This window comes from Schistocerca cancellata, chromosome 5 (assembly GCF_023864275.1).
Source record: "Schistocerca cancellata isolate TAMUIC-IGC-003103 chromosome 5, iqSchCanc2.1, whole genome shotgun sequence".
NCBI lineage: Eukaryota > Metazoa > Arthropoda > Insecta > Orthoptera > Acrididae > Schistocerca > Schistocerca cancellata.
Window position 1 is genome coordinate 477,418,341 of NC_064630.1, and position 22,198 is coordinate 477,440,538.

Consider the following 22,198-nt stretch of genomic DNA (forward strand, 5'->3'; position numbering starts at 1 on the left):
TATAAGATGAACATCAACAAAAGCAAAACGAGGATAATGGAATGTAGTCGAAATAAGTCGGGAGCTGTTGAGGGAATTAGATTAGGAAATGAGACACTTAAAGTAGTAAAAGAGTTTTGCTACTTGGGGAGCAAAATAACTGATGATGGTCGAAGTAGAGAGGATACGAAATGTAGACTGGAAATGGCAAGGAAAGCGTTTCTGAAGAAGAAAAATTTGTTAACATCGAGTATAGATTTAAATGTCAGGCAGTCGTTTCTTAAAGTATTTGTATGGAGTGTAGCCATGTATGGAAGTGAAACGTGGACGATAAATAGTTTAGACAAGAAGAGAGTAGAAGCTTTCGAAATGTGGTGCTTGAGAAGAATGCTGAAGATGAGATGGGTAGATCACATTACTAATGAGCAGGTATTGAATAGAATTGAGGAGAAGAGGAGCTTGTGGCACAACTTGACTAGAAGAAGGGATCGGTTGGTAGGACACGTTCTGAGACATCGTGGGATCACCAATTTAGTATTGGAGGTCAGCGTCGAGGGTAAAAATCGTAGAGGGAGACCAAGAGATGAATACACTAAGCAGATTCAGAAGGGTGTAGGCTGCAGTAGGTACTGGGAGATGAAGAAGCTTGCACAGGATAGAGTAGCATGGAGAGCTGCATCAAACCAGTCTCAGGACTGAAGACCACAACAACAACATGTATTGAGGATTTACATGGGACGTATAGTCAAAGAATAAAGATTAAATTTGTAAAAATTGAAATTTTATCACATGGGGATATACCTGGTAGCAGCTGAGAGGAAGAGGACATTAAGTATCATGAAAACTTGTGTATCATGTGGATGTAATTCCATACTAGACCTATTGCAAAAAGAGACTACTCCATTCCTTGGTAAAACATGAAGGAGTGGCACTTATTATATCTGGATCCGTATGAAACCACTCGAAAATCAGATGGTAACAGCTACCTCCTGGGTTTACTGAAAACCAAGAAAATAAAAAGACTATATCTCTTTGAGAATCTTAAGAGATATTACTCTTAATATAGTGTTAAGCAATCAATTCTTACTTATTTAGTGATCCACGGTCCATTCTCATCAGAATTGTGATAAAAATTCCTTTATGTCACAGTGTCTTTGCTTGTGGTAGTCAGTTTATGTTTGAAACTAAATATTTGAGGGTAAAAGCGTCACAGGCGAATTGGTGCATGCTCTAGAGGATACCAAGATGAAGCTATTCATGCCTTCCGCCAGCACAGTCCATGGTAAATACTGCATAAATTATATGGAAACCTGCCGTAAAATATACCGATTAAACTGGTGAGTTTGATGATCATTAACGTCTTCCTTGAAGCAGATGTAATAGATAAAAATAAATCAGCACTGATCGCTATATATATACATGTGCGTGTGTGTGTGAACTTAAGTTTAAATATTGTCAGTGTTTAGGATTTTGCTTGCTGCTCGGTCACATGAGTAAAGACAGTAAACAAGAAAGATGCTGAACAGTAAACTATCTGGACTAGTTTATAAGGATGAGTGAAGCAGGACACTGTAAACGTGCTAAACGGAAAGTAACGGATGAGTAGTAGACAAGTTATGTTAGACTGACATGAGATGAAGTTGTTACTGCGGATGTGAGAATTGCTTGAATAATATTTTTCGTCCTGATATGTCACTGAGAGTGTTATCTATAGTGGTGATTACAGTGCACTACACTTTTGCCATGCCCTGTGATTGACATAAGCAGATGGTGGTGAAGCCCAGCGTAGTTAAAGTTATTATTGACAGACTGTTTTCGGAGAGCTCCAGCAAGAATAATTCAAGCGTCACAGCCAGCCTGCTTGGGCAGACTGACAATACACCGTGTAACCCGAACTATGCACAAATATGGAGAAGCACGCATGTTGGCATGAAATGAACATTTCTTAATACATAATAAGAGCAGCGAAGTTAAAGTGATTGTTGGCAGACTGTTTTCAGAGAGCTCCAGGAACAATAATTCAGTCTTCACAGCCCACCCGCTGGGGACGGGCTCACAATATACCATATAATTTGAACTATGTACATGTCTCGATGAGAATGCATGTTAGCATCATAGTGAACTCTTCTTAATGCTTAATTATATGTGTGATGCAGTCAAAAATATTAACAACTAAAATCCTCATGCTGTTATACCAGGTATTACATAAAATAATGATGTCATGTGTTGCATCCATGGGACTTAATGCGATAGCACGTGTCCTCTCTCAGACCAAAATATGTTGTGAGAATGATTCTACATGTATTAATGATCTTGTGTAATTTTACATGGACTCTACGGCTGATTACGAGCGGTGACGGCGACTTGTCATAATTTGTATAGTTGAGCTGAGTCGAGATGAGTTATCAGTGGGAGGGTATGTGCAATTGGTTCAAATGCCTCTGAGCACTATGGGACTTAACTTCTAAGGTCATCAGTCCCCTAGAACTTAGAACTACTTAAACCTAACTAACCTAAGGACATCACACACATCCATGCACGAGGCAGGATTCAAAGCTGCGATCGTAGCGGTCGCGCGGTTCCAGACTGTAGCGCCTAGAACCGCTCGGCCACCCCGAGGAAATTCTGTGAACGCTCAATTGTAATGTCAGTGTAATTTGTTTGCTCAACAAAATGTTAAAAATCTGTGGTAAATGTGGTTTTGCATAGCCGTTTTACTAAAGTAAATTACTTAACATTGATTTCCAGAATGTTCTGATTAAAAAAAAAACAGGCATATGAGATAAATTAATATGACTTTACCTTTACCAAAGTAAACTGATGAATGTGTAACAAATTAAATTAGTAGTATCATATCTGGAAGAAATTTTATTGCTCTACAAAAAAAAATTGTTAATATACCTATCTTTATTGGTAAAAGCCGAATATGTGTACTGTGTAAAACCACGCCAAAATTCTCTGATATCTGTCTGTTGTTTTTATGATAAACGCACTAACTTACCTTACGTAATCTAATAATTGGTACGAATAATTTCTTACTTGGAAATAGAAACCAGCTAACAGGATAAAACCAACGTGAATTTTGCAAATAATTTTGGATCTCAAAGGTATTAACTTATAAAACCGAGCTACAATTACAGTGTCGGTATAGTGTTATACATGACATTACCTAAGATGTAACGATCTATGCCTCTATATAAAACTTAAGTAATAATATTTGTAGATAGTTTCGAGCAACCGATCGGCAAATAAGAGTAACTGTTCGTAGTAAAAGTGTACTATGTCTTATGGTAAATTTTATGTCCCCAAAAACTAACAAACTAACACAGAAGCGATGGTACGCGTAATGGTATATTCAGTTGGCGTTTCACAATGTGATTATGAAGGAGTTATCAAATAGTGACTTGTACAGTGACAGTAACAAAACTAGACACAGGTTAATGGCAGCACAGAAGACACTAAGATCGTGCGTTGCCCCTGCCATTCAGAGGGCTATGTAACGCCTAGAAATGTACTTGGACATTTCTCTACAACATCATAGGTTATGAATACTGTATTGGACAGTGATAATTATTAGTTTCATCACTTTTCCCAAACATGAATTGTAATTCTATGAAATTCAAAGGAATATTTATTGATGTAGTATCAATGAACGCTATCGTATCTATGGCTGATATACCGACTATTATTCTCTTCCCTTCGGTATCTTCAGCCAAGCATGTAAGCATCTGTTTTAATCCACAAGTGTAATTCCATTAGTTGAATAATGATTAATTCATATAATAGCTTGTTTTATTCCAAAGAGTACACAACATCCTCTTCATAAATGTTAAAAAGACTTTCTTTGTAGCTCATCAGTGTCTGGTAGAATTACGTTGACTAGAACATTCGGTCAGACTACAACAGCCACAGATAGAATCTTCATGAACTATAAACCTTGTTAAAAAAGTAACTTTACTTTTTACGCAGAAGATAATAATCAGATCTTTTCGAAGTCAATGTTCATACAGAATGGCAGTTTAAATTTCTCTCACGTAGTCAATTATTGTCGTACTGCCAAGTATGTATCTTACGCCTGGGCGGGTATAGCTGGATAGAAAGTACACAGAGACTTCATTCGAACTTCCCATGAAATTAATCAGTTGAGGAGTAATTTTAAATTTTAGTTATTTTGTGTCTAACTGAAGCCAAAGTAGGTACTTTGAAGTTACGTGACGGGACTGCCAATTACAACGTTTCCACCCTCCCATGTCTTACTTACAAATTGAACCGTTACTTAAAGAAAAGTTTGTTTCGCCATTTTCCTAGTTATGGAAACGTTATACTACCTCAAATCCTTTGATTTTCTTCTGTTCGGGTTTCCTCACGGTCCAAGTTTCACTAATGCTGAGCTCCAAACATGTACTGTCAGAAATTTCTTCCTCAAATTAAAGCCTGTGTACGACACTAGCAGACTTCTCTTGGCCAGAAACGTCTTTTTTCCAGAGGTAGTCTGCTTTTGATGTCCTTTTTGCTAGGTTCATCGTGGGTTATTTTACTCCCTAGGTAGAAGAATTCCTTAACTTCGTCTACTCCCTGATCCACATTCGCTGTTCTCATTTCTGCTACTTCTCGTTGCTTTCGTATTTCTTCGATTTACTGTCACCCCGTATTCTGTATTCATTTAACAGTTCTTTCCATTTAACACATACTGTAATTCTTCTTCACTTTCACTGAGGATAGCAATGCCATCAGTGAATCTTATCATTGACACAGGCTTATTCGTAAATAGCTCCACGGTTTCAGAAGACCACTGTGCAAAAACTAAAAGACATACAGAAAATAGATGCATATCAGTGGATACAGCATCTCTGCAAACTCTTAACTCACATCACAGATGCACAAAATGGGCGCTACTTGCGACATTGCAAACGTAACATTTGTACGGAATTCATTGAAGTCGCTGCTGCTACCCGCGAAGGCGCTGCGCCAGCGGAATTGATTTGAAAACTTGTTCACTGTGCTGCGGACACAGGCCAATTTGACGCGACGGTACAGAGTGGATTATATGTCCCCATGTTCTGAACTCTTGCCCAATAGCTGCACGCACTGCAACTACGCCACGGCGCGTATTACGAAAGGAAACTTTAAGGGATGCTCTACACAGTCATATGTTTCATTTTTCTGTGTCATTTGTTTTCGTGCAGGCTTCATCCGAAACCCCGCAGATACCGATGAATAAACCTGTATGTACACTGAAGTGAAAAAAGTAATGGGTAGCTATATGCAGATACATGCGCATGGGAAATTCCAATTCGGAAATCGATAGGGAATTCAATATACCGAGATCCAGAGTGTCAAGAGTGTGCTGAGAATACCAAATTTCAGGCATTATCGCTCACCATGAACAACGCAGTAGCCGACGGCCTTCACTTAACGACCGAGAGCAGCGGCGTTTGCATGGAGTTGTCAGTGCTAGCGGACAACCAACACTGTGTGAAATAATCGCAGAAATCAATGTGGGATGCATGAGGAACGTATCCATTAGTACAATGCGGGAAAATGCTGTGTTAGTGAGCTATGGCAGCAGACGAACGACGCGAGTGCATTTGCTAACAGCACGACATCGCTTGTAGCGCACTTCCTGGGCCTGTGACCATTTCGGTTGGACCCTAGAGACTGGAAAACCTTGGCCTGGTCAGTTGAGTCCTGATTTCAGTTGGTAAGAGGTGGTGTGGTACGGTTAGAGTGTGACGCAGGCAAGGACCCAAGTTGTCAAGGACAAGTTGGTGGTGGCTCCAGAATGGTGTGGGCTGTTTTTACATGGAATGGGCTGGGTCCTCTGGTTCAACTGAACGGATCATTGACTGGAAATAGTTATGTCCGGCTACGTGATGACCTTTCTCAGCCATTCATGGACTTCATGTTCAGAAACAACGATGGAATTTAAATGGGTGACAATGCACCATGTCACCTCTCCACAGTTGTTTACGATTAGAAAGAGCATTCTCGACAGTTTGAGCGAATGATTTGGCCATCTATCAGACATTCCTAGGACATAATCGAGAGGTCAGCTCGATCACTAATTCCTGCCCCGCCAATGTTTTCGCAGTTACAGTCGGCTACAGAGGCAGTATGGGTGAATATTTCTGCTGGGGACTTAAAACGAGTTGTTGAGTCCATGCCACGTCGAGCACTATGCCAGGTAAAAGGAGATCGGACACGATATTAGGAGGTATCTATCGACTTTAGTCACCTCAGTAGACTCTAAGTAGCAGTACTTGAATGGTTGGGTGTACTCACCAGCGCAGAATTGGAGAATGACGTTGAGCACGGAGGGCGGCAGCAGGTTCTTGAGCTGTGTCGGCCTCCCACAGCTGTCGCTCAGTTCTTCCAGCAGGGCGCGAACCTCCTCCTCCACTTGAGCCTGCATGGCTGCCCCATTGAAGCCCAACGAACGCAGGTGACGCATTGCGAAAGCGCGCTGTTCCTGCCACAGCTTGCCGTCAACCAACGAAATACCTGCGCAGCCAAACCATTTCTCCATCAGCTCATTGTTGCACGCTCAACCCAACCCGACATACACAAATAAGGAGAAAGAAAGGAAGGAATATTCGGGCACATCGTCGTGTCAACGACGAGGTCACTCGAGACAGAGCACAAACTCGGACTGGGGAAGAAGTCTAACTTGTCATTTTCAAAGTAACCATCTCGGTTATCGGTTAATGATCTTACTGAGGATGGAAGCTCCTGCTGATTTTCCTTTATATTTGCGATTTGAGTTTGCGTTTTCATCTCCGTCTTCTCCAAAACGTAATATCTTTTTCCTGTTTAACCAAATGTGTTCGACACTCTGGGTCATTCTCTGTAGTTCTTGATTTATTTCCGTAAAAATATTACATAAATTTCCCGGTTATTTTTCTGTGTTAGGCCAAAAAACTATAAGATGTGCATTTTGTATGTTGTTTTGACTACTCAGCTAAAACTACCTTAATATCGACATGGTATGCACAGATCGACTTGCTTTACACTGTTTTATGGTTTGACAGTATGTCAACAGCAAAGTAATCGGAAGAATTTGCTTAAAGACTTATAAGTTTAGGTTTCATACTCCATGGATTATTTTGCACGATAGGTCGTAATGATGTCAAACGAATCATTTTACATTCCCATAGCAAATTAAACCGCACATATAGTTACGGTCTTAATGTTACTAAACTTTTAGTCTCCCCCTCCACAAAAAAAGAAGTGATATGCAGATTCTGTAAGCCAGTAATAGAAAGTCTTCCACAGAATAAGAATTGTCAAGGGAAAACTTTCTCAGTTTGTTTTCAAATTTTACTTTGCTGTATGTCCGACAATTTATATCACTGCGAAAGCGATCAAAAATTTTTGTTGCAGACTTGTGAAGCCCTTTTAAAGATAACCATAATGTGAAGTAAAGAATGTCATTTTTCCTTCTGGTATTGTAATTATATACATCATTGTTACTTTAGAGCTGTAGTCGATTATTTAGAATGAACTTCATAAAGTACTGAATTTTCTATGAAGCAGTAGTCCAGTCTTCGAAAGAAGCACTTGAGCTACGAACTCACGACATGCAGAAACATATGGCCCCAGTATACCACTATCTATTGTTTCTGAGAGGTGCATTTGAGACCTGGAGATGGTATAACCAATTGCCGAAACTTTTAGCGAAAATAAAATAACATCTCAATTGCAAAACTGTTTCATTATTAAATATTTGACTAGCCGCTGTCCGATGTCCACAACGGATCAAGAGAGACAGCGCTGTTTTTCCATTTGCTACATACTCACCTGTTTTGCGGGCTCGGGACACTCCGTGGAGTGTGAGAGCAAAGTTTCTTCCCACTGGCGCTAACCTGTAAATTGGCCGGCTCAGATTTTACGATCTTGGTGGGAGCGAAGTTTGCTGTTATAATTCGCTCATCGGAGAGACATTCGTGCCAGGTCCTACGATTACCAGTAGTGTCAGGGAGAGAGCACCTCAGCGAAGTATAGGAGGAAAGTTGAGGGAGATTCGAAAGGACACTCTTGGTTCAGAATTCATTCAGTTAAGACACTTTTGTTCTAAGTTTGGAATAATCAGAACTCCTTGAACTGGAGCCGGTGCCTCATTTTGCACTGGATTCTGCGCTCTGGGACTTAGCCGAATTTCGCTGAAGGGGCTTGGATGCACGGTGCACATCAGGTATACTGTCACGAACATTACGCGAGTGCTGTGTAAGATGGCAGCACGCTGGTGGGAATGACGGTGAGTATTCTAAGAGGTTGGTTACGTCAAATAGGCAGACTTCAGGTCGTCGATCATCTGAGATGTACGAGAGGCAGGGGAATCACTCACACAATCTCACACGGTCTTCTTGTGTAACTGGTCAGGTGTTCATTCACGTTGTTATACGGGGCGTTCAAAAAGTCTCTTCGCAGTGCCGTATGATTGTTATCCGCGCGTGCCGTACGCCGCAGTGAATATACCGAAATGAAACTCAGTGAAATACAAGTTATTAATTTACTGAATATTCATTTTTACTTAGAAATTTCCACATTAAATGTTAAAATTGTCCCCCATGTTGTTGAATACACAATTCAATGCGTCTAATCATGTTTCCAAACACAATATGTAACATTTCTTTTGTAACAAAAGCAGTGAAAGTGGATATTGCAGTTTTCAATTCATCGTTGGATTTTGGACGGTTTTTATAGACAGTTGTTTTTGCTGCACCCCAGAAGAAAAAGTCAGGTGGTGTTAGGTCAGGCGATCGTGGAGGCCAAAGTCCCTGTGAAATTATGCGATCACCAAAAACATCAGCGAGCAGTGACATTGAAACGCGAGCTGTATGCGCGCTTGCACCATCTTGTTGAAAATAACCGTTCAGTATTTCATTTAACAAAAGTTCTCCTATGAATTGGTACAGAATATCACTGCATTATCGTTGTGCGTTTATTGTTTCGTTGAAAAGTATGGGACCCACAATCCAACGTCTAGAAACTGCAATCCAAACTCTTATTTTCACAGAATGAAGTGGTTCCTCATGAATACACAATGGATTTGCAGTACTCCACGTACCAGAATTTTGCGAGTTCATGTACCCGGATAAATGAAACCACGCCTCATCAGTGAAAAACGTTTAATTAAGAATATCCCTTCCATTTTGTTGAACGAAATTTTTGAACCATTGACAATAATGCAGTCTCCTGCCATGATCAGTATTTTTCAGTTCTTGCGCGACTGTCACTTTGTATGGGAAAAGTTCTAATTTTTCCTTACAGCTGTGTGGGCCGTTCCGACACTAACATTGATTTCCTGGGAGAGTTTTTTTACTGACTTGTTCTGACTCAAGGACATTTTATCGGAAATGTCGAGTAGTTTATCCTCAGACAACCACTTCTCGATGCATCTGTCACTGAACCTGTACCTCGAAATTTGTTAATCAAATCTCGCACAGTATCACGATGTGGGAATGTTGTCTCCGGGAAAACTGAATTAAATGTTTGATGAACTGAAACTATGTATTTACCGCCAGCTTTGACACTTGTTCGACTAAGAACACGCGTTCTTCAATGGTTAGCATTTTAACAGTGACAAAAACGAAACAAACGAACAAAGGAACTAAACTTAAACGTTCACGTCAACACGTAACGACACACGTCAGCGATACTACCGATGCTGACTGATATAAACGAAACAGTGGAATGTTGGGAGAGTCCACCTGGGAAGTAACCCAGGCAACCGAACTATCATAGGGCAGGCGCGGCTAACAGTCATACGACACTGCGGAGAGACTTTTTGAACACCCCGCACAAATGAAATGCAACCCATGATCTTTTAAGCTCCGTAAGGTCGCCGTGCTTCATATCTGCGGTGACGGGGGATACGACGTTCGTAAGTAGCCTCGTTGGGAAGTTGACGTGTGTTACGTCTCAGCCTGTAATTTGCTGTACTTGGGTCAGTTCACAGCATTCGTCTACAAATACACACACATACACACACAAAACACCGTTTCACGTAATCTGTTCATCGGTTTTGTTTTGTCCAGTATGGAGCTAACTATGAATGTTGTTTTGACTTTTTGTGCTGCATGTAATGGGCGAGAACTTACAGGATTTGTTTGTGAATGTATTTGGTATGTGTGTGTGTGTGTGTGTGTGTGTGTGTGTGTGTGTGTGTGTGTGTGTGTGTGTGTGTGTGCGTGTTTGTGTCAGAAAGAGAGATCGAAAGAGAGAGAGAGAGAGAGAGAGAGAGAGAGAGAGAGAGAGAGAGAGAGAAGGTAGTTGAGAAACAAGTGTGTTTGGATAATCGAGGATGTTTGATGTACTGTATTCTATTTGAAAAAGTACAGTTGTACAGTTAGTTAAGTGCTGAAAATAGCATTTCGTTGCATAGTGTTGTGTATACCGTGCGGTAGTTCTCTATTGTAAGGTTTGAGTAGAACCTGATCTCATGGTCCTCAGGGAAAGCTATAGGTTCGGCTTATGCCTTATTCGATTTGGGGAAATCAGAATAGCAGGACGGGGATTTGAACCCCATTCCTCCCCACGGTAAATCCACGGTCTTGTACATACACCGAGTCAGCTTGGTCGTTTCTGTTTATGAATAAGTAACTGTTAGTATGACTTTGCGTGAACGCAAACTAGAATGCTGGAAATTTGTACTCGATTCCCTCGGTTGTATCGTCAAGGAGGTAAATGTATATAAAGTCTTTGGTATCAAATTAAGAAGGAAATGAGAAGTAGTAATACGCTCTTCATTAAAATTTTCCCAGATGTGTGACCATGATGAGCTGTTATATAGATCAATGTTTTGACCAAACCAACAGGTGGCCTTCCTCAGAGTGATGTAAATGCACCACCCACCTGAAGACTGATGTCAATATTGGCAAAACTTTAATCAATACAATAACATGCTGACGTGTTGATGTCGGCGCAGTACTTTCACCAAAGATGACAATGTTGCATAACGCTAGGTTAACAATGAACAGCTACTGACCAAAATGTAGGTAACGTTTGACCAGAATGAATTCTGAAAAAATATGTGAATTTAGTGAGGAACCAAAGAAATTCCAGTCTGCATGAATCGTTCGGTTATCGATCTTCCACAGGAAATCAATCCTTTTGTCTAGTGTAGTGCTACACACGGAGCAGATGATCTGGAGCTAGTTGTTTTGCGCCATTTCGTTTCGAAACTGCGACCTGCTCAGCTTGAGCAGGCAGCGCAAGAAGTTCATGTGCTTCCGAGGGATTAGAAATGAAGAGAAGAAAATAATTGCTTCAAATCTACTGCTATCTTTGGACTATACGAGAACAAAACGTCAAAACTAGTAACAGTGTGTTAAATTACTGTCACAAATCGCTGTAGAATATCTATTCATTTTTTACCACTATTTTTTGGTTACATTTGTGGGCACTTGGAGAGACAGCTCCATGCTCGCCTAGAGGTTCAGGTGGAACAGGTATGCTCTCGGGTCAGATTTGTCAGCAGAGGGCAGTCTGTGAATCTCATTAGGTCAAGCATGTCTCCCTGGGGTGTTGAGCAACCTTCGCAGAGGCCAAGCTGAGGCCAGCTTCGCTGCTTTTGTTTTAACACGGACGGCTGCTACCTATGTGCTGGACAGTGTATGCCATGCCCCCTTGTCATCCCCTTCTGATGATTTGAGCACAAAATTTTTGCATTTCTGTGCTAACTTCGAAGGCCCTGGCACCGCGGTGCCACTCGGTTAACGTAGAAACGTCTTTTCCGCTTCGTTCAAAAAATTTGATTTATCCAATGAGACTGCTTTATGTCACTTAGCGCATGAATCCTACCGGCAGACCAATCAAGGCAACTCTACTTCAGCCTAGTGCCAACCTGGCAGTGGTAAAATGGGCCATTGTAAGCAAAAATTGAAAATTTGCTTTTCTTTATCCAATTTTTTGTTAATTTTGATATATTTCTGGTCCGTCACATTGGCGATAGTTTGGAGTCGTACTCTCTACGTTTAATTTTTGGAAGGTTAGAAGATGGACAGGAATAAGAAACATTTTGACATTGGGGGGGGGGGGGGGGGGGGGGAGCGGACAGTTTGTCAGAGATGTCGGAAGATTCACGCCATCTGGGGCGGTTTGACACACTTCACTGCTATTGACGAGATGTAAGTTTTCACAGGCTGCAGAGTGATCTGTAATCTGATAAGCTCGATTCTTATATGTTTCAGGTATGCAACCTGAGTTGCTGATTTAATTCTGATTTGTATTTTGTTTCTTTATTTGGTATTGGTGAGCTGCACAAATAGGGATATGCAGTCGTCCTTTTAATTTGATACTACCCACAGTGGTAAAGTTACTTTTATTAATGTAGTTTTGTAATTACATTATTTGTATTCTTTTATAACTTTTGATGAAACTTTGTGATACTTAAGCGTTAATAAAATTCTGTTCAAGCTAGACTTGACCTCTGTGTCAAGATCCTCCGTTCAACATCACTAGGACATTGGTTTTAGAGCGAATTGTGTAAAAAGAGAGTAGAATATGTGTTTGAACATGATGAGACTGTTAGAAAAGCATGGGCAGGTCTGAAGACCACGCTTTAACTTAAAGTCACAGGAACATTGTCGTGGAAAAAATGGCTCTGAGCACTATGGGACTTAACATGTGAGGTCATCAGTCCCCTAGAACTTAGAACTACTGAAACCTAACTAACCTAAGGACATCACACACATCCATGCCCGAGGCAGTCGCGCGGTTCCAGACTGAAGCGCCTAGAACCGCTCGGTCACTGCGGCCGACCATTGTCGTGGAAATTGGGCAAAACAGATTAATACAAATTAAATATATCAAATGAAACTATTTGATTCCAGAACATTTTATAAATTCTGAAACATCTATCATGTACAAATGCAGACTGAAGCGACGAATGAAAATTTGTACCAAGGACAGGATTGAAACCAGCGTCGCCTACTCACTAGGCAGATGCGTTGACTACTACGCCACCCTGCCTGGCACAGTGGCTTTCTACAACTGCACGATCTATCCTAGCACGCCTCCGTCCTCAGTCCACATTCCAATTCATGCTTTAGCCACTTTATATTCCCCCTAAAAACGAACAGCATTGCAGAGACTCCCCAGCTTTATTGGAATAGCACCTCCGACTTAAAAGACTCTGGATCCATACAGTTCCATTTGGTTAAAACTTTGGCGCCTGCGGTTCAGACAAGATCCCCCGTTAGCTCGATACTGATGTGCTATTCCAGTACAGTCGGACAGCTTCTACAATGCTGTTCGAATATAGAGGGAATACCAAGTGGGCTGAAGCGTGAATGGGAATTTGAATTGAGGAGGAACCCTTGCTACGGTAGTCCATGCAGTTCTGCAAAGGCACTGTGGCAGGGAGCCGAAGGGGTTAGCGCACCTGTCCAGTGAGCAGGAGGCATGGGTTCGAAGCGACCCTGATATAAATTCTAATTATTCGCTTCAGTCTGCATATTTTTGTTCCTAACATGAGGCATGACCCTGTCGAATTGTATTAAAGGAAAACACGTTACTGGCACTCAACTTACAGTGATTCATAAATAATTGTCATTTCCATACAATGAAGAAGAAACATTTTAATTCTTTACTTTTTGAAACAAGTGGTACACGTCTGATAATTTTGACGTAACAAAGTAGTGTGTCCTCCTCCTGAAGAGTGGTTTGAACATCGCAGTGCCTGACTAGTCCTGGTCCTGTAGCCCCTGGTCGTGTTGCTCTTGTCTTCCTCTGACCCCAGAACTAACAGATCCAGTTTAACGTAGACTCCGTACCGTAGAGCATTTTGGCTTTTTCACATAAATAAATCAATGCCAAACGTGAAATAAGCGATAAGTGACAGGAAAAACACACGACAGGTTGAGATCTAACATCAGATCTTCGCATTTAACGTCATACACTTATCCACTGAGTCACTTTATTTTTTGTTTTCCTTTCTTAACTGTGACCACCCCGATATACCTATTTGTCTTTATTTATGTATCCCAGATGCTGTTAGGGTGGTGTTGGTTTTAGTCTCAGTGCGTATCCTTACAGTGAAGTCGAACGTTAGATTGATTGCGTCACTTGCAACTTCTTGCAGCGTTGCTGAATTACATTTACGGCGGTGCAACTCACCTCTTCGCTGCCCCAAGTTGCGAAGGTACGCAAAGAAGTTTTGGGGCCGTCCTTCAAATTCGGGTCGCGTGAGCACTTCGCGTATCAGGTCCTTGGTGGAGACGATGACGGTCAAGTCGCCGCCCAGACGAAGGCCCACCAGGGGAGACCCGTACTTCTGGGCGAGGTACGCGAATGTCTCGTGCTGCGATCCGAACTTTTCGCCCAGACGGCGGATGTCCCAATAGTTTCCCACCAGTGGAAGCCATGTTGGACCTGGAGAGAAACCCAGACAGATGTATACACGAAGGCTTTTCTAGCTAAGCAGTCTTCTACGTTATACTATTATTTTCTTGTTAGTAGAGGGACTTTGTTCAAATTCTCGCCGCAATATTAAATACTACATTCAAACATGTATTCAAGACTGAGGCTCCTACAACTGCATGATGGTCGCAGAAACACAAAAATGTACACTCTAAGAAAAAAAATGACAGAACAAAGGAGTCATCCAAATGGGACGAATACCGGTGGATGTGGCGTACATGTACAAAAAAATTATTATCATTATTGAAAAACTGGATGATGTACTCAAGAGAAGGATCTTCACATACTAAGCAAGTCAATAACGCGTTAGGTCTCCTCTGGCCCTCATGCAAGAAGTTACTCGGTTAGCACTGAGTGACAAAGTTGTTGGATGTCTTCTTTATGGAGCTCGTGCCACAGTCTGTCCATTTGGGGTTAAATCATGAAAATCCCGAGAAGTCTGTAGATCTCTGTTGACAATGCTCCAAATGTTCTCAGTGGGGTGAGAGATGAGTTGACCTTGCTGGCCAAGGTAGGGTTTGACAAGCAAGAAGAAAAGGAACAGAAACTCTCGCAGTGTGCAGGCGGATTACCTTGCTGAAATGCATGCCCGGTATGGCTTGCCATGGAGAACAACAAAACGGAGTGTAGAATATCGCCGACGTACCTCTGTGCTGTAAGGGAGCCGCGGATGACGACCTAAGGTGTCCTGCTACGAAAAGAAATGGCGTTCCAGACTGTCGGGCCGTGTGGCGCACGACTGTTAGGTTGGTAGGCCACCACTGCCAGTGGCTTCTCCAGACCCGTCTTCGTTGGTTACTGGGGTTCAGTTCGAAGCGGAACACATCACTGAAAAAATTCTACTCCACTCAATTAGGTTCCATGCTAAAGACTTGACTAGAGACACCTCGGACGGTGGTGGAATACCAACCTGACTGTCACCTGCCATATGGCCTGATAACCAGAAGTGATGATCCGGGGTTCCATTTCTGTTTCACTGCTTTTCGTGGCGAACCATCCTTACATTTCAGCAACATAATGTCCGCCCACATACGACGGGAGTTTCTGCTGCTTCTCTTCGTGCTTGCCAAACCCTACATTGGCCAGCAATGTCAACGGATCTCTCCCCGATTGAGAGTGCTTCGAGCATTATGGGCAGGGCACTCCAACCAGCTCGGGATTTTGACGACATAATTCGCCGGTTGGACAGAATTTGGCACGATATCTCTCAGCAGGACATTCAACAACTGTAAATAAATACCAAGCAGAATAACTGCTTGTATAAGGGCCAGAGGTTGACCAAAGGGTTAACTTTCTCAATTTGTGAAGCTTTTTCTCTTGAATAAATCATCCAATTCTTCTGACACTGTAATAATTTGTTTGTCTTTACATCAACATTGTATCTATTTATTTGCGTTCCACTCGCATAATTCTTTTGTGGTGCGTGTTTTTTTATATTCTTTACTTTTATATTCTTTATTTTTATACTCCTTTTCATAGAAAGTATGAAAGTAAGATAAGTGTTCTCTGTACTCCAAATCAATAATGCTCCTCAAAATAAAGAAATTACCGGGCACTGATGGGATTCCTATTAGGTCTTACAGGGAATATGATGTGAAATAACCCCTTCGCTAATTGATATTAATCGGGATTCTCTCGGTGTACTAGTAAAGAGCAAAATTCAGTTGTACTGAATTGTAAGAGAAGGTATGCACAGTATTTCAGACCAATATCAGTAATGTTCCTCTTTTTTTTACCGAATTTATATTATATTCTAAATACTAATAATACAAACTACTTTGAGGAAAGGAAATTATCCTGAAAGAAAATGCAGATAACCGGAAAAAAACACTCGTCTGAAACACAGTGCGTGCTACATGTTGGGAAAAGCCGCAGGTGAATAGGTAGAGTCTATTGAGTTTTTTTAATTTTATTTTACACGTCAAGTTCCTCAGAACCAAATTGTGGAGCAAATTCCCAAGTTTATGGAACATGTCAGTACTTGACGTTACAACATAAAAGTGAAACAGGTAAAATAAAATGTCTATGAACCCAAAAAAAGACAAGTAATGAATTTATGTAAACGCAGTAAACAATATAACACAGGAATCACTTTAATTTTTCAAGCAACTCCTCGACAGAATAGAAGAAGTCACCTATGAGGATTACTGCTAAAGTTTCTGAATGCTTATCGTAGCTTATTGAAAATGGATGCATCAGTATACTGCACACATTTCTGCACAAGAGTGAAGGAAGTGCGATCCAAACGCCGAATGGATTTCTGCGTAGTATTAACTGAGTAAAAGCTGCTAATTCTTGGGTACAAGCTGATATTATTAACAAGAAACGACAGTAAAGAATATATTTATTGAGAGGTCAATGTCAGAATATCCAGACTAGTGAACAGGGGTCGACAGGAGGTTGGCGAACTTAACACCAGTTATTGCCCGAACAGCCCTTTTCTGAGCCAAAAGTATCCTTTGAGAATGGGAAGAGTTATCCCTAAACATAAAACCAAACGTCATAAGCGAATGAAAATAAGCAAAAGTAGACTAATTTTCGTGTAGAACTGTCAACAGCCGTTCGACACTATACCATACCATCAATTGCAACTAAGATACGTTCATGAGGGGATGGCGTCGCAAATAAATGATTGGCTCGAAGAATACAGGGTTATTACAAATGATTGAAGCGATTTCACAGCTCTACAATAACTTTATTATTTGAGATATTTTCACAATGCTTTGCACACACATACAAAAACTAAAAAAAAAATTTTTAGGCATTCACAAATGTTCGATATGTGCCCCTTTCGTGATTCGGCAGACATCAAGCCGATAATCAAGTTCCTCCCACACTCGGCCCAGCATGTCCCCATCTATGAGTTCGAAAGCATCGTTGATGCGAGCTCGCAGTTCTGGCACGTTTCTTGGTAGAGTAGGTTTAAACACTGAATCTTTCACATAACTCCACAGAAAGAAATGGCATGGGGTTAAGTCGGGAGAGCGTGGAGGCCATGACATGAATTGCTAATCATTATATCCAACAACGACCGATCCATCGGTTTTCCAATCTCCTGTTTAAGAAATGCCGAACATCATGATGGAAGTGCGGTGGAGCACCATCCTGTTGAAAGATGAAGTCGGCGCTGTCGGTCTCCAGTTCTGGCATGAGCCAATTTTCCGCGGGCTACGCGTGAAACTTGCCCGCACGCGTTCAACCGTTTCTTCGCTCACTGCAGGCCGACCCGTTGATTTCCCCTTACAGAGGCATCCAGAAGCTTTAAACTGCACACACCATCGCCGAATGAAGTTAGCAGTTGGTGGATCTTTGTTGAACTTCGTCCTGAAGTGTCGTTGCACTGTTATGACTGACTGAAGTGAGTGCATTTCAAGCACGACATACGCTTTCTCGGCTCCTGTCGCCATTTTGTCTCACTGCGCTCTCGAGCGCTCTGTCGGCAGAAACCTGAAGTGCGGCTTCAGCCAAACAAAACTTTATAAGTTTTTCTACGTATCTGTAGTGTGTCGTGACCATATGTCAATGAATGGAGCTACAGTGAATTTATGAAATCGCTTCAATCATTAGTAATAGCCCTGTATTTGACTAATAGAACCTAGTACGTTATACTGAACTATGCAGATAAGTAAATAAAGTTCCGAGTTCAGGCCCTAGACTTGTGAATCGGCCCGATCGACCACAGTGTCGTCCTCTGTCAGTGGAGTCATCGGATGCGCTATGGAGGGACACGTGGTTAGCACTACGTTTTCCGGGTCGTTATCAGGTTTCTTGGTTTATAATTGCTAGTAATCCGTCGAGTATGTCCTCAGGTGGACTCACGAAGTTGAGTGAACCCTGTACCAGTCCTCTCACTGACGAAAAATCACTGGCAGCGCTGCGAAGCGAACCCGGTGCTCTGGAGGGTAGCCAGCCGTGATGACCACTCAGACGCGGAGGTGGATGTACTGAACTACGAATAGACAAAAAAGGAAGCACTGGTGTGCACGAAGGTGGCGTAAAGGGGATTCGTAAACACGCCAGACAAAACCCACTCGCCCTTAGGAGACATCACTTTAATACCGCGTAACACCGCCTGTGCCATTGACAATGACTTCATTTCGAGAAGAAGAATAGTCCACAAGTGTCTTCAGGTATACCACATCCAGTTGTAGTCAGTTACTGACAATAAGATTCTGTAGCGCTATCACATTTTTGGTTCTGAGACGGTCTCTGTCGATTTCAATGAGGTTACCACTGTCGCGCGTATTCTGCTAGGTGGAGGGAGGCCTGCGCGAAGCCTTCAAGAGCGGTAGAAGAGACGTTCCCTTGGAATTTGACTTCCGACTCGCACGTGTGAGGTTGCGGGAATTATGTCCGCAGTCGGCTCTTTTACTGCCAGCTCACTTTGTAAGAAGAGCACCCGATATAACCCAAGATACAAGAGTCATGCCGATGAAATCATATGCTCTTGCAGTAAAAAAGCAGAGTTATGCCTCAGAGCTTAGGCGGAGCGTGGGAGTAAATACTAGATTCCAGCCGGGCGAGTGCGGCCTGGTGAAGTGTTGATCTGTGCCGTCGGAATCGCACGTTCGCCGCACCACGGTGGAAGGGGTGCCACTCCTCTGAAATTTCCACCTGGCTTCGCGGTGGATGGAAAGCTATGTGGGAACCAGAACCAAGGAGTCCTTGCCTAAATGAATTTCAAGGTGAACATCCGTTGTTGTAATCTCACGGGAAGGAGTACGTGATGCCTGTTTACTAGTAACTTTCAGTGGCGCCTCTAGCGCCGGTTGGTTAAATAGCGAGAACTAAGTTTTGTACTTTGAGTGCGTTTCTTAAGGTGCCGTTACCTTTGTTCTTGTTAACTGACTTAAAGCTACAGCATTGCAATGTTTAGGTATCAAATTTCGAATCTATTACTCAGTACTTCATGTATGAAGCGAAATTTTATTGTGTGTTCATCTTTAATAGTTAATTTGTCCCGTTTGGACTTTATCTTAGTTAAGTACTTTTATTATTTTAATAAACATTAACCAAGGTAGTTTCTCCCACTTTTTTTCGTGTTTAGGGCAGTTGATAAAACAAAACAAAAGTCGTAAAGTTCGCTCGAGCATTAGCCGCATTTAAATAAGCATTAACTTCATTTAAATAACTGATGTTCTGTAAAACTTTTATCTATGCAAGAGTGTACACAAATTTCTCTTTCTGTTTTAGATTAATTGCTGTTTTAAGGTTGTTCCAATGTTACCTGCCCGAGGGGCAACTACTGTCGGCATGATGTTTAAAGGGATTATCGTACCTATTTGTGTGTAATGTGTATATCGATTTGAATTGCAGAATATTTTGATATTTCGTATAAATCTTTAACTATAGTAACATGTCAGTTTTTAATACACTCCTGGAAATTGAAATAAGAACACCGTGAATTCATTGTCCCAGGAAGGGGAAACTTTATTGACACATTCCTGGGGTCAGATACATCACATGATCACACTGACAGAACCACAGGCACATAGACACAGGCAACAGAGCATGCACAATGTCGGCACTAGTACAGTGTATATCCACCTTTCGCAGCAATGCAGGCTGCTATTCTCCCATGGAGACGATTGTAGAGATGCTGGATGTAGTCCTGTGGAACGGCTTGCCATGCCATTTCCACCTGGCGCCTCAGTTGGACCAGCGTTCGTGCTGGACGTGCAGACCGCGTTAGACGACGCTTCATTCAGTCCCAAACATGCTCAATGGGGGACAGATCCGGAGATCTTGCTGCCCAGGGTAGTTGACTTACACCTTCTAGAGCACGTTGGGTGGCACGGGATACATGCGGACGTGCATTGTCCTGTTGGAACAGCAAGTTCCCTTGCCGGTCTAGGAATGGTAGAACGATGGGTTCGATGACGGTTTGGATGTACCGTGCACTATTCAGTGTCCCCTCGACGATCACCAGTGGTGTACGGCCAGTGTAGGAGATCACTCCCCACACCATGATGCCGGGTGTTGGCCCTGTGTGCCTCGGTCGTATGCAGTCCTGATTGTGGCGCTCACCTGCACGGCGCCAAACACGCATACGACCATCATTGGCACCAAGGCAGAAGCGACTCTCATCGCTGAAGACGACACGTCTCCATTCGTCCCTCCATTCACGCCTGTCGCGACACCACTGGAGGCGGGCTACACGATGTAGGGGCGTGAGCGGAAGACGGCCTAACGGTGTGCGGGACCGTAGCCCAGCTTCATGGAGACGGTTGCGAATGGTCCTCGCCGATACCCCAGAAGCATCAGTGTCCCTAATTTGCTGGGAAGTGGCGGTGCGGTCCCCTACGGCACTGCGTAGGATCCTACGGTCTTGGCGTGCATCCGTGCGTCGCTGCGGTCCGGTCCCAGGTCGACGGGCACGTGCACCTTCCGCCGACCACTGGCGACAACATCGATGTACTGTGGAGACCTCACGCCCCACGTGTTGAGCAATTTGGCGGTACGTCCACCCGGCCTCCCGCATGCCCACTATACGCCCTCGCTCAAAGTCCGTCAACTGCACATACGGTTCACGTCCACGCTGTCGCGGCATGCTACCAGTGTTAAAGACTGCGATGAAGCTCCGTATGCCACGGCAAACTGGCTGACACTGACGGCGGCGGTGCACAAATGCTGCGCAGCTAGCGCCATTCGACGGCCAACACCGCGGTTCCTGGTGTGTCCGCTGTGCCGTGCGTGTGATCATTGCTTGTACAGCCCTCTCGCAGTGTCCGGAGCAAGTATGGTGGGTCTGACACACCGGTGTCAATGTGTTCTTTTTTCCATTTCCAGGAGTGTATTTACGACCTGTGGGGATCAGTTAGATTCTAAATTTGAACGTAAATTGTCCTTCCTATTCTCCTTGTACTACTCCCCCCTTTTGTTTACAGTATGCATGTGATGTTTAAATACTTGTTACATGACATTTACCTATGAGACTTCAAGTTGTAAAGTTTTTGGTCGATGAAGAGGACTGTGCAGGTGTATTGATTGTTACATTTTACTCGCAGTCTCAGACGTTCCCTTCTTTTCCCTGCCTCAACAGAGCATGTAACTCATATGAAAAGAAATTTATCGGTCCGCAAAATTATTGTGAAACCGAAATAACGAAAACTAATTTTACACATCAGGCTAGACTTTGCGCACACAAAAATTTTGCATGTTCTTACAATGAATCGCCCTCCTCTAACATTACCTTTTTTTATAAAGAGATGACTGATACCATGTATACGCTCGATTCTTACATGCGTTAAAATTATCTCAGCTGTGTCATTAAAAAGAATCCATATGATTTTGAATACGATGTATTATATTTCAGGCTAAAATGTATAAAAAAAGAAATAAATAAATTACAATGGGGATGTACTAACAGTTAAAGTTACTCTTCTTTCAAAAAAATTTGAAATTACATAATTTGTGGTATAATTAAAATTCATATAATTAATTGTACAATCTAACTCAAATTATTAAATTTAATTCTAGATTGATTTACAAAAAATGATATATTTTAGCGAAGATTCCTCTTTGGTAAAGAAAGTTTGTAAACTCTTTTGCTTTGTAAATTCTTCGGAATAATGTGAGTACCTCAGAATGCAGGTAGTGGCGGGCATGCCTCTGATGGAAGTACACATTTTCTAAGTTTGTCACCAACAATGTAATTACTGGTGTTTTCGAATTTGGAAAATATAAAAATGGTGTGCTGTCGAAAGATGTGACAAATAACAAAATTCAAGACTAATACAGGAAAAAACTTCGTCAGTTATTAGTCATCAAGAACCTACAAAATCGAAATTTCAGCTGC

The 22,198-nt window shown here is 42.2% G+C and overlaps 1 protein-coding gene across 1 annotated transcript in view; it reads right to left on the reverse strand.

Moving 5' to 3' along the window:
* LOC126188412 (methyl farnesoate epoxidase-like) overlaps positions 1-22,198 on the reverse strand; it is a 162,028-nt gene that overhangs the window by 79,444 nt on the left and 60,386 nt on the right. The window contains exons 2-3 of the mRNA XM_049930015.1: positions 14,098-14,352; positions 6,262-6,480 (exon numbers count right to left, since the gene is read on the reverse strand). Coding sequence (XP_049785972.1) covers positions 6,262-6,480; positions 14,098-14,352 — 474 coding nt within the window. The remainder of the gene's footprint in view (positions 1-6,261; positions 6,481-14,097; positions 14,353-22,198) is intronic.